Genomic DNA, 12,947 nt, shown 5'->3' with positions numbered 1-12,947 from the left:
ATATTTGTATCAAAGAATTTCTAGGTGACCTTTAATGTCTAGTCCCTGACTCAATCTCACACTTTTAAAAAAAAAATCTTTATTTTCTTTTTTTAAGCAAAACCACCTCAGTGTGAATGTGTTTCGTGACTGATACCTGACAGAGTCATCACATTCCTGTACCTCCAGCCCCTACGGAGCCTCTTGCACAGAAAGTTTCTGTAGCATGCCCTGTTAGAATCCTGCAGGGACATGGAACCTTTGCGAGGTGTGGTTCTTGGTCTGAGGTTCTGCTGCTTTCACCCCTGAAGCAGCTCAGAACCTCTGCAGCTCTCTCAGGTCTGTGTTTCCCCACACCTAACCTCCTCGCAGCTCTGGGCACGTGGAGCATTCATGTCAGAGGGTGCCTTTTTTTTTCCCCCCTCTCTCATATGAGTTTTTTTGCTCAGTTTTATTTCAGTTCATAGCGTTGAGCACGAGTTGAAAGTAATTCTGCAAATCTGTTCCGACCTGCCGGCTCATTTTAATAATCTCACTCAAATGCTCAATATCTCCTTAGCCCACTTGGCTTCCTGAGCAGAGAGGTGAGCAGGTCCTATTTTATCATTAAGACTCTTTCAAGTAACGCTTTCTTTTGGCTCAGGAATAAATCAAGGACAGCAGTAAAACAAGGAAGGAGAAGAAATCTCCCGACTGATTGCAGACAGAACAGATTCTTTCAGTTCTTGGCTTGGTTACCCTTGAGTTCAGTAACAGCACGCAGCAATTTCAGCACTTTCCTAGCAAGCTGTCCATGCTCTCATTCCAAACCTTGCACGTGACATCCGGCAGCTGAGAGGGTCCCACACGACTGACCCCATGCGGTGCTTTTCAGGGCTATGGGTCACTAAATCCAGGCTGTCCCACAGCGTTTGTCCTTGCCCTCTAGGAGATGTTCTGAAGGATTTTGATGAGGTTCTCCAGGCCAAAAATATAGCCGTGGTCTGGCCCGTCGTACGTGGTGTGGTTGCATTTGGAGCCTTTAAAAGTGGTGTGGGCAAAGTCTATCATCCGGACGTCGACTCTGGAGGGATTGGTGCCGTGGGAGGCCGTGCAGTTTGTTTTTTGGAAGTGAAGGTGATTATCCAAGGGGGCTGTGTTCTCCTTGTTCTCCTGTCCCTCATAAATGATGAGCAGCGAGCTGGAGTAGAACCTGTAAGAGCTTTGCCTCCTGATGACAGAGAGCAGAGCTTTTAGCCTGAGGATGATGGGCTCCAGGAGATCCGTCCGGAGGTGGTTCCCATTGCACAGGAACTGGCGCAAGGTTTGCCTGAATCCCTCTGCTGAGAGTTTCCTGCCATAATACTTGTCTTTGCAGAGAAAATGGCCAGTGTCCGCTTGGTAAACCTGGAGGCAAGAAAGCAACAGTCCAGATTCAGTCATTCAGGTTCTCCCAAAGCTCTAGATTTCTCCCTCATCTACAAAGTTCAGACCCGAGCTGAGGAAGGGGACGCAGCTCCTCTGCAGTCTGGCAACATCTAGCAACCCTGGCAACGTGCTGCAGGCTTCGTGCTGAATCCCACCTCCTGTCTTTCCTGGAGATTTAAACTCTCCTGTTTAAACCACTAGTGCAGATCCTTGTTGTACTGCTATAAATTACCCCTTTGAGAAACCCAAATAGCTGTAAGTCATAGTCCTGACATGAGTGATTTACAGCATTTTCCCTCTGGCTATGGTGGGAGTTTGCAGCAGCACAGGAATACCCCAGCTCTGAACCTTCTCCCAATACATAATGCACGGGTAGCTATGATCTTGCTTTCTTAAACACAGAGAGATGAGATTTAGACAGAAATTTGTATGTGAAGCTCTGGTAACGCTGAGTAACAAATGAAGGAGCGAATTTAGAATTAACCCGCACGCCACGAGTAATTTAAAGGATAATCTGCTCAACAAAAGGATGGCAGAGCCCAGACAGGGATGCAGGGTTTGACACCGAGTGTTTACACTGCTATATCTGTGCTTTATAACCATCATTCTCATGATTATCCTTCAGGCACAGCAGAAGAACGTTCTGAAACCTGCTGGAGAAGGGTGAGTGATACAAGTGCGTGATTTCATTTAGGAGTGAAAGGGAAGGGCAGCAGTTTGAGCAAGAGGAATTGTAATATTTAGCACAAAGTAACCCCTCCCCTTGCTCTTGCAGTCTGTGAAGGCAGGAGCAGGGCAGCAGGATGCTTTTTTTGGTTTTCTTCTTTGTGCAGCAGCCAAGAACTGAGCATGAGAGAGGAATCTGTGCTCATGTACAGGCAGATTCTCAGCTGGGGTAAACGGATTCCAGCTGCTCATACTGGTGGCAGTGGTGCAGGGTGGTGCTTGTGCAGCCACTGCCTGTGACAGCAGCCAAATCTCCACAAGTCAAAGAGGGGTAGGGGGAAAGGGTTACTCTATAGATGCCACAGTATGATAGAATAATAGAATGGGTGGGAAGGGACCTTTAAAGCTCATCTAGTGCAACCCCCCTGCCCTAAGCAGGGACATCCCCAGCTAGAGCAGGGTGCTCAGAGCCCCGGCCAACCTCCCCTGGGATGGTTCCAGGGATGGGGCAGTGACCACCTCTCTGGGCAGCCTGGGCCAGGGGCTCACCAGGGTCTTTACCCTCCATGTAAAACATTTCTTCCTGCTCTCTCTTAATCTCCTTCTTTTAGTTTCAAACCATCACTCCTTGTCCTGTCCCAACAGGCCCTGCTCAAAAGTCTGTCCTCAGCTTTCTGACAGGCGCCTTTAAGTACTGAAAAACCACCAGATGAGCTCCCTGGAGCCTTCTCTTCTCCAGGCTCAACAGCCCCAACACTCCCAGCCTCGCCTCCCAGCAGAGGGGTTCCAGCCTCAGATCATTTTTGTAGCCTCCAACAAGCTCATGTCCATGTTCTGTCCTCTGCTCTAAGCATCCTCTCCTGCTAGAGGATACAAAACCAAGTGGCCAATTCTTACAGTTTGTATTTAGAGGGAGATGAGAATAAAACGACTCCAGTCTACACCAGCAAATTGTCCCTTTACATCTCTAGCTTGGTTTCAAGCCCTGTGGGGCCTACAGGGGAGGGACTATTCAGAAGGGTTTGGAGTGACAGGATGAGGGGCAATGGCTTTAAGCTAGAAAAGGGCAGATTTAGGAAAAAGTTCTTCAGTATGAGGGTGATAGATCCCTGGAATAGGTTGCCCAGACAGGTGGTGGAGACCCCATCCCTGGGGACATTCAAGATCAGGCTGGATGAAGCTCTGAGTGGCTTGATCTAGTTGCAGATGTCCCTGCTTATGGCGGGAGGGGTTGGACTAGATGACCTTTGGAGGTCCCTTCCCAGAGATTCTGTGGTTCCATGGTCTCACCTGCATCCCACAGATGCGGACACCCAAGGAGGCCGAGGTGCTCTGCTCACACTTCTTGATGTGTCTGGCTTTCTTCTCCTCCGAGGCGTCGTCACCGTGCTGCCTGGTTCCCATCTTTAAGTCCAGGATACAGGGATAGTTGTATTTTGACACCACATTTTCAAGCAATAGAAACTCTGAACAGGAGTTAAGGGAAACCCAATACTTTTAAATTCTAATTGAAAGAGGTCTTAAATCAGAGCCACTGCTGACGCGCTCCATAACAGCTCACAACTGTAATGAGACTTTCTGAGCCAATTTTACCCACCTGTCATTGCTATAGGCCCCTTGCTGCCAATTGCTGTTAATTTACTGTAGTACAGTCCTACCAATTAAAGCCCCAACAGCTCCATTCTCTGGTGACACCAGAGCCCTGGGCTGTCAATCCCACACCTCGCCTCGGTGCCGTACTCGCTCCAGAGGGTGGGGGGGAAGTTGTTAAACTCTATTATTCACATGACTGGTGGGTAATGAAGTGTAATAAGAAAATAAAAGGCGAGGCAGCTGCTAATTCCTATATAGTTGTGTTTTTAAATGCATGCCAAGGGGATCCTTGACTTAGGCTGAATACACTTTATGGGAAGTGGTTTTTTTCTTCTTTTTCTTCTCTCTCTTTTATAAACAGTGAGAGAAGATAACAGAGCAACTCCATTCTGTGTTTTCCCAAAGACTGGGCAGAGGAGGGGTGCAGACCCCTGCAGTAAAACCTACATTGATTACAAGCTGTTCTCTGTATGCAAGACTATGCCAGAGCAGAGAGAGAGCAGAAAGGATACGATGAAGTTTGTTCTCATTATGCTTGGAGGACATGCGGTTCAGGTGCTGTCTGTGGCAGTGCAGTCCCCAGGGGTTGTAGCTCTTTCTTTCTGGCTGGTTTCCATTCGCATCTTCCAAAAGTGAATCTGTGCAGTACTGAAGGTCTGTCCTCAATAGCATCTTCCCCGGGCAGCTAGACAAAACACACAAAAGAACACGTTTGGTTTGTAAGCTCCAGAAGAGAATATTCCATCCCCTCCTCTTTTTGTAGAGCCTCAAACTTGATAAGGTGAATTTTCAGGGACTCTCAAAGGAAACACACTCATCATGTCCAACCTGCAGAGATCCTTTGTTACTGAGTAAAAGTCATTTTCAGAAAGCCAGCTATTGCTGGGTGCCAATATTTTCTTTCATTATAATTTCAAGGTGTGCTTGGCTCCTCTGAAAGCGCCATTCATAACACCAATGAGCAGGAATCTCTATTTATCTACCTAAAAGGCACAACACAGGCAAACTGTCCCACAATAGGAATGATTCCTAATTTAGAAGGGCTGCCTTTGAGGAGGGAAGGGAGGGAGCAGTGTGGAAGTTTGTTCTCCTTGGAGAGTCATTCCTTGGTCTCGCTTATCCAAAAACCATAACTTGCATCACACCCAGGGCAGTGCTTTCACAGTAGCAATATTGCACCCTTCACTCTGAGCCAACCGAGGTCCTTTTTGAGACAAAAGATGTCTTGCAGAAAGCTCCTGCAAGCCCTGAGGTCGCAGTGTGTTTGCAAGCACTGCAGTGCCTCTTGGAGACAGCTCTCCCCTGGGATGAGGACAGGACTGAACCACCTCGGGGCTGCTGCTGCTGGCTGGCTACCAGCAGAAGGACGATATGTGCTGTGGCTGTTCTCCTGGGGCCTCTCCTGCTTTTGGAGCACACTGCACTCCCAGGAACACGTTTAAAGCAGAATTTGAGGCCCATATTTGAGCAATGGCATCTCAGCGAGAGCCAAATCTGCCCCGCTTCAGCCAAGAGCTGGGAAGAGAGGAACTGTGAAGCCACCAAGCTGAGCTTTGGTTTTCTTCACCTTGGCTGGAGAAGAGAAGACTCCAGGGGGACCTTAGAACTGCCTTCCAATATTTGAAGGAACCTACAGGGAGGCTGGAGATAGACTTTTCCTAAGAGTTTTCCAACAGGACAAGGGGCGTTGCTTTTAAACTGAAGGAGAGTAGGTTTAGACTAGATCTTAGGAAGATCTTCAGTCTGAGGGTGGTGAGACTTTGGACTAGATTGCCCAGAGAGGTTGTGGATGCCCCTCCCTGGAGGTGTTCAAGGCCTTGAGCAACCCAGGCTAGTTGAGAGGCATCCCATGGCAGGGATGCTGGATGAGATGATCTCTAGGCTCCCTTCCAACCTCAGCCATTCCGTGATTGCTTTTGCTCACTTCGCCTCAAACCAGGAGCGGTACCAACCAAACCCACCCCGCTTAGACCCTCCCCGGGGCGGCAGGCGAGGAGCAGGAGGCTGTCTGCAGGGAGGAGCAGACCCTCACCTCTCCTTGAAGCTCTTGGTGAGCTGCGTGTGGCTCCACTTGGCGAGGGCGTGCTCGCTGCCGGCGCCGCTGGCCCACTTGCCTTTGTGCCATATCGTCACCGAGGGGTCACCACTGGCCTTGTCCAGGCGGCCACAGCTCTCTGCCTGCAGGCTGGGGCTGGCAATCAGGGTCAGGTTCCCAAGGCTGTCCTTCTTGAGGTGCACCGAAACGATGCCTAGAGAACAAACAAGGGCAAAACCCAACCAGAATGAGATTAACTCATGGGCTACCATCCAGACTCGGTCACCCCCAAGGTGCTCCAGCCTTCCTGAGAGGGTCAGTGCTTAGCAGGACAGCTGCCTCTGTGTGTTTTAGTGGCCTCTCACACTGACCCCACTCTGATTTGAGGCCTAATAAACAGCCTTAGTCTGAAACCCTGGAAAACAGCCACAGGCTTTTCTAACGTTCCCTCCTCTCGAGGCTTGGGTTGAAACCTGCCTCCTCTGAACATTGAGTTCCTTCATCCTCTGTCCCTCCAGGCTCTGCTGTGCTGCAAGTGACCCAGCAAAAACCTCCCCTCCTTGGACCTGGAGCTGCTGGATTATTTATAACAAGAGATTTAGGTCTCACTTTGTAAGACAAGGTAAGCTGGATACACTTTTCATTGGCAGGAATCAAAGGGAGGGTTGGGGACCGGGAATTTTCCAGAGACAACCAACATGCCAACTGCCTCCTTTAATTGGAGAGGCCCAGGAGCAAGGGCAGAGGCATGTGCATGGGCTGGCAGCGCTGCCTGCCTACGTGATACCCACATTGTCATGCTCGTGTCCTTCCCCAGGCACCAAGGACCAGCACCCAAAAGTCTCATGGGGGTGACCGGCCCCTCACATGTCCGGTGCTCACGCACGAGGGGGAACATGAGCACCACTGGGGATTATTACTTTCCACCCTAAGTGGAAATGCTTAAAACACCATTGTATATTTTAGCATGACAATTTCCCCTGACTCCAAGGGGAATCACAGGGCTCGGATGCCATTCAGCCCATGGCATGTTTAGCCCAGTCTCAGCCCATCCCTGGCATGGGGGCGGCTGCCTCCACTATGGCTGTGGCTCTGAACCCGACAGCTCTGACCTTTCTGGGAAAGGCTGATAAGCCCAGTCCTGCTCCTGCAAGCCTGGGTCAGGGCTGTCTGAGCCTCCCAAGGCAGCAGAAGCATTTTTAGAGCATCGCCCTTTGGGGGCTCAGAGGGACGGGATGCCAGCCGCATGAGTCGCGCTCTGCTGCTTTCACATCTCTCTGCAGGAAGGCAAACCCAAAAGAGGACAGTCAAAGCTGTTGGACCAGCAAAACTCAACCCTGGGAAGAGCCCTGTTAGCAGCATGTGGAGCTGGGGTTTTATCCAGCTGTTTCCAGGGCGTCCTCACTGGGTCTGTTGGGCACTGCGGGGAGATGCATTTCGGCAGCTCAACAAACAAGGGAGCTCTGTTCTCCCAAGCCAATTTGCCAAAACAAATAAACAGGCAAACTCCCTGTTCTCCATTTAAAGTGAGATTATAGTAAGTCAACACAGCCAGAAGGATTTGCCCTCCGTGTGTGTGTGTGTGCAGAGACCTGCCTGCTGGGTTTTGCTGACTGCGGGAGGTCTTCCCTGTCGGAACTGCAGGAGCTCTGTGTTTCTGCAGCCACCAGCACCTCCCTTAGCTGCTCCTTTAGGTGCCCATCCCTCCCTGGGTCCTGCACTTCATAATCCTGCAGCTCGAGCTGTATTTGGATCCACTTCCCTCCTCCTGTCCTCCATACAGCCCCTCTGCTCAGCTACCACAACCATTTCTGTCCTCTTTGGCTGTAAAATCACCATTAATCTGCACAGCCTGCCATGACAGGCTCTGTTAAACCAGCTTATTTTACACTGAAATGGGGGGGGGAATATACACAGGCTGCTCTGCCAGGCGAGCTGGGGGGCTGGAAACCTTAATTAGGGGGTAAGCAATATTTTTAGCTATCTCAGTCCTTTGCTCATGGTCATGATGAGCACAGGGAGCTCTGTCTTCCTCAGGCTCCAACGTTACCCACCTGATCTTTCACTGAGTCCCATTCCTAAAAAATCCATACTACAGCTAACCAAGAGCCAGCAAAATTCCTATCAGCTTGGATGCCTGCTTTGATTTTTCAGGGGATAGGGAAAAAAATAAAAAAGCCAGCATATCTTTTGCCTAATTCAAAGCCTTTTTAGTTTTAAAAAGTCACTGCGAGGCAAACGGAGTCCTTGATTCCAAATCTAGCTCTGCCTCAGTTATGGCACCACAGCAGCCTGTAACCTTAAAAACTGTCCCAATTACATATCTGCAAGTCAATGGAGCTGTGCTGATTTACATAGTGCTAACAATCTGGCCCTAAAAATGTTATATATAGCACGAAACTAAGAGTTCTTAAGTATCTTACATTAATATGAAAATTAATGGGGAGATTTTCAAAGGCAAGAATGAGCAGTGAAATTGCAAGGGAATGTGATCCTCTCATTCCTTCCAGTTCAAAAAACTCTTCAAAACCCTACATCTCAGCCTGAAAAATACTTTTGTTTCCTGGTGGGCTTCCATATGGGTTTTGCAGAAGTGCTGCAAGTGACCTCTGTCTGCAAAACAAATCTAGAACACGCAGCAACCACCCTTCTCTTTATTGCAACAAGAAAACATCTATCTGGAAGCAAAGGAGGCCAGGGCAGTGGTGGAGTCCCCATCCCTGGAGGGGTTTCCAAGCTGTGGAGATGTGGGGTGAGGGACACGGGGCAGTGGGGGGGAACAGTTGGACACCATGATCTTAAAGTTCTTATCCAAACTAAACATTATGGGTTCTATGATTTAGGTACTTGTCTTTGCTGGCCCTTTAGTGTCCCTAACCCCACAATCCCCCTCCTGTCCAGCAGCAGCAAGGCAGCCAGGGGGTATTTACGGATGCTGTCACCATGCTGGTGGCATCCCAGAGAACCTCAGGAGCATTTTGCTATGTGGCACTACCCTCATGGATTTATTTTTAAATTTACAAGTGCATTTATTCACCACTGCCTGCAATAGGAACCTGAGCAGAACTGGGCTTGAAAACAAGTCCAGCATCCCCTCCCAAGCTCAGCATGGGGCAGGAAGAGGTTTACAAGGGGGAAAAGCTGGCCCCAAGGTCACCAACCTGCATGAAATGGTTAAGAGAGCAGTAGACTTCTTTTTTTTTTCTTTCAAGCAGCCAACACAGTCTTAGATTTGAATGATGACATTTGATCAACATTGCACAGAATGTCATCATTACATAATAGTCCCTGAGCCATCCCCCCCAGCCTAAGAATAGAGATGAGGAACATGGACACGTGTGAAAGGCTGAAGAAGACCTCAGGATTATTCCCCCGATGCCTATCCCCCCCCCATCACCCTCGTGGGAAAATGTTCCACCTCTTTAACTGGCATTCAGGGCTGGGACAGTTCTACTCAGAATAAAACCAAATGTGTGTGGCCGATGCCAAATTGGAGAATTGCTCTTCAGTTACCCCTCCTCACAAAACTCCCTGGGACTTGCAATAAAAGGGAAAAAGAAGACAAGAGGGTATTAATAACCAGGCTACCCCTCAACTGATAAGCTGGGACTGCTTAACATCTTTATTAGAGACACAGAGCAGGTCCCAGCTCTCCAGCACCGAACCCCTGCCCTGGCTGAAGGAAATTGCTTGGAAGAAGACTTGTTTTCTTTCTTAAGCATCTTTTTAATATCATCCCATCTATCTGCAAAGGCCTCTGACTTTCTGGGAAAGGGAGAGATTGGATTGGAGGCTCATCGAAAGCACTGCTGACACTTTGAGCTCTTTTCTGTAATGCTGAAGGACCAAAAGATATTTTAGGTTTTTAGGTGACAGCCGAGCTCGCCTCTCCTGAAAATCCAGGGTCAGGAGCTTTATGAGCAGCACGAGTCTGGCAGTAAAGGCAGAAATAGTGAGGGAATAAGGAAGAAGGGGGGGAGGGGGGGGATGTCTTAAAAATATACTAGAACCCTCACAGACATCAAGGGCTGCTTTGCAGTAGCTAGGCTGAGAAATTTGGCTGAGAAAGTGATTGAGGGCAAGGAGAGCTGGGGACAGGGTGTTTGGAGGGAGGGACCAGGCAGGAGGCTCTTCCCTGCCCTGGGGATGTGGTTTTTAAGTTTTCCCAGAGCTCACAGGAGTGCTGGGGGGAGCAGAGCTCAACCAGGGTGGAGCACCCAGCAACAGCAAACCTTGATACATCCCAGGCTGGAGTTCCAGGCTTGATGGTTCATGCTGGCCCCAAGGACCATCTCTCCCCCAGCTCGTGACCCTTTCCTTGCTCTCAGTGACTTCTCTGCTTCTGTCACAAACCTTCACCTCCTCTCAAACCAAGGCCTGGAGCAATGGGGCCATGGATGTGGGGCAAGGGCAGCCTGAGCTCTTTTTCTGGTATAGAAACCCTTTCTGATCAGGGGCTGCTCGTTCAAAGCTCTGCTGGATAAAATGTTATCAAGTGTCAAAGCTCTACTGAATAAAACCTATCAAGTGTCAAAGCTCCACTGAGCAGAGCACATCAAGTGTCGGGTCGAAGACTCTCCTGTTCCCTGCTCTCCTGCACCTCTTCAGTACTGCCATTCACATGCCACCAGGACAACTCATCAGGGGCCATACCTTCAAAATCCCTGAAGCAAATGCTGTTGGGAAACCCCATCCTATTCCTGTCCCTTGTTCTGTGGGGGGTTTTTTTCTGGTTTTGCCCCTCTGTCCCACTCCTGCACTGCCCAGGCTGTTGGCTCCCCAGGAGAGGATCATGTTCACACTTTCAGCTTCCATCTTGTCATGATTATCTCAAGAACTGACCAATTTCAGCCCTATTTGACATGACCAGAGTCCCCTGTGTCACCACGGCCAACCACAGCAGCAAGGGGACGGGCAGAGAGGAGGGTCTCCTGGTGCCATCATCCAGTGCTTAACCCTTATTAGACATCAAAGACTCCCCACAGCCACAGAGACCCAGGAAACCCCCCCCCAGCCTCCCAGACCTGCTCCATGCACACAGGAAAGCATCTTTGCTCAGCAAAACCTGCATGAGTGAGGAGGCTCCACAGCTCAGCCCCACCGAGCCAGCCGCTGCCACCCAGCCCTCACTCCAGGCTCAGCACTAATCCTGGTGACAACGCTGACCCGCAGCTCCCTTCCCAGCCCCTCTCCTTACCTTTGTACTGGGGTGTGAACTGTCTCATGGCCAAGGGCAGCGACTCGTAGAAGCTCAGCTCCTGGGAGACCAGGGGCTTGCAGACCGTGTGCTCGTCGTACTGCATCATGCTCATGTGGCCGCCCACCTGGTGGACAAAGGGCTCCAGGAGGACAGCAGCTCTGCTCTCGCTGGGCTCCAGGGGACTCTGCCCCACCATGGTGCTGGGCGAAGGGCAGGGGGGGCTTTGCTCCCCTTTAGTAGCAGCCAAGGGGGATCAGAAGTGGGGTTTGGGTGGTGCTGTGCTGGACCGGTTGACGCTCGCTCGGGGTTTTCACCGATGGTGTCTGTAAGAGAGAGGGTACAGAGCAGAGTGAGAAAGGGGGGACAAGCCCCCACAAAGCCCCCACAAAGCCCCCACAAAGCCCCCACAAAGCCCCCATCTGCACTGGCACCCCAGCGGGGCTGGGAGCACAGCCTGGGCACAGCAGGGTGGGTTCTTTAGGTGCCCAGGGGCTGGCAGGGAGCCCTGGCATGAAATGTAGAGACTAGGAAAGACCCAATTTAGACCTGTTGGGGGCAAAAGAAACAAGAGGGGAAATGATGAGAAGAGCTATCAAGTTAATGTGATGGCCTCATCAAAGCAGCTGGATCAGGGCATTCCTTGGGCCAGTAATGCCAGGTTATTAATACACTGTATTCCTGACACCCCTCGCTGTGCAGCAGCTCCAGTTTGCCCTACAGGATGGTGTTAGTGATGGTCTTAGTCCTTCCCAAGCTAGGACAACCCTTCCAGAGGAGGTTTATTAATAAAATCTCCCCAGGCTCACCTCCCTGGGCAGCCCCTTGCCTCTTAACACCGCTGGTGGGGTTAGCAACATTTCATGCACCTTCTAAAGAGAGCTCAGTGGGGTCCTTTGCTGTCATTTAACACCAGAGCATCAGCAGGAGCGTTTCCTCCACCGTGCAACACGTGGCACGAGCACGTGTCAAACCAGACACCCAAGCAGCAGTCCCCCCTGAGCTCCCCATCCCTGCCCTCTGCTGCAGCCCCAAGGAGCATCCAGCAGCAGCTCTGTTCACGGTTCTAACCCCCCCGAGAGAAATTCCCCCTGGATTTTGAGAGCAACAAGAGCTGGCCCTAAAACAGTAAGGGAGGAGAAGCACAGGCAGGGACAATGTCTGTGATCCTCTTGCAAGCACCCAGCAACACCCACCCCTGCACTAGATTCTTTGCAAGAAGTCCATGGAGGGCTCTTGCTCTGGTGGACACTGGGCAGGGGAATCCCATAACCACTGAGAAAGACAAAAAGGCAGCTGAGCTACTATTTGCCCTGGAGAAGCAGTCTGGCTTCAAACCATCAAGGCAGTAAAATCAGAGGAAGATGCTTCAGACCTCAAACTAAAAGGGATAGGGGGGGAAAAAATCATAAATTTATCCTGTTGAGGACTGTTCCATGTTCCTGCAGCCTTTAAAAAAGGGCGTGCAGAGCCCTGGTTTGCCTGCCCCTGTTAGCTCAAGGGGCTTTCTCCTTGTTCCTCCAGCTTCAGCATAGCTTGAGGAGTTCTGCTTCCTATTTTTGCTAGCAGAAACTCACTGCAGTAGATAATAATGACTTTGGGAGATCCATTCCTCTCTAGCAAAGCTTCCAGGATGTTGCTGGGTGAACGACACCACCTCTGCCAAGCCCAAGCCTTGCTGGGACCGTGGCAGCATCATCCCCCCATCCTTAACCAGGAGGCACCGAAGAGCAGAGGGTTGGTGGAACCTCAGTGATCACACCAGGAATAAACCTGGAGCTTCCCAGCCAGACTGCTGCTCTCTGCAAGCAGGGCATTGACAGCCCAACCTGGGAGCTGAACCACTGAAACCCCACATATTCCTCATCCCATGACCAAGAGCAAAGCTCTGCTGTGCTTCAGCTTCCCCTTCATGCTGCAATTAAACCACGGAGCAAACGAGCACTCGGCGCAGGTGCCTGCTTTGTTTTTTGCCTGGAGGAGTGGGATGAGGTGGGTTGAAGGGAAAGAAAAATCACTCCTAACTCCAAACCACCCAGAGCAGCTCCTTTACCTTCCCCCAAGGTGGGT

General features: G+C 50.5%; 1 protein-coding gene across 1 annotated transcript; it reads right to left on the bottom strand.

The window, feature by feature from the left end:
- Positions 1 to 903: 903 nt before the first annotated feature.
- IP6K3 (inositol hexakisphosphate kinase 3) lies at positions 904 to 11,076 on the bottom strand. The gene is made up of 5 exons (XM_008949527.1): positions 10,878 to 11,076; positions 5,678 to 5,894; positions 4,158 to 4,330; positions 3,343 to 3,518; positions 904 to 1,365 (listed from the first exon to the last, which is right to left on the bottom strand). The coding sequence occupies exons 1-5, from the start codon at positions 11,074 to 11,076 to the stop codon at positions 904 to 906; spliced, it is 1,227 nt and encodes a 408-aa protein (XP_008947775.1).
- Positions 11,077 to 12,947: the final 1,871 nt, after the last annotated feature.

This window comes from Merops nubicus, unplaced genomic scaffold, assembly GCF_000691845.1.
Source record: "Merops nubicus isolate BGI_N331 unplaced genomic scaffold, ASM69184v1 scaffold19221, whole genome shotgun sequence".
NCBI lineage: Eukaryota > Metazoa > Chordata > Aves > Coraciiformes > Meropidae > Merops > Merops nubicus.
The sequence above is the reverse complement of the archived record's forward strand: the minus strand, read 5'-3'. Positions and strand labels throughout refer to the sequence as shown.

Bases quoted from the DNA above. Each gene is read 5' to 3' on its own strand.
- IP6K3 (XM_008949527.1), bottom strand. From the start codon at position 11,076: ATGGTGGGGCAGAGTCCCCTGGAGCCCAGCGAGAGCAGAGCTGCTGTC. The intron at 4,331-5,677 runs GTGAGGGTCTGC...TGTTTTGTCTAG, and splicing joins ACCAAGAGCTTCAAGGAGAG to CTGCCCGGGGAAGATGCTAT. The intron at 3,519-4,157 runs GTATCCTTTCTG...ACTCCTGTTCAG, and splicing joins TAATGAGAACAAACTTCATC to AGTTTCTATTGCTTGAAAAT.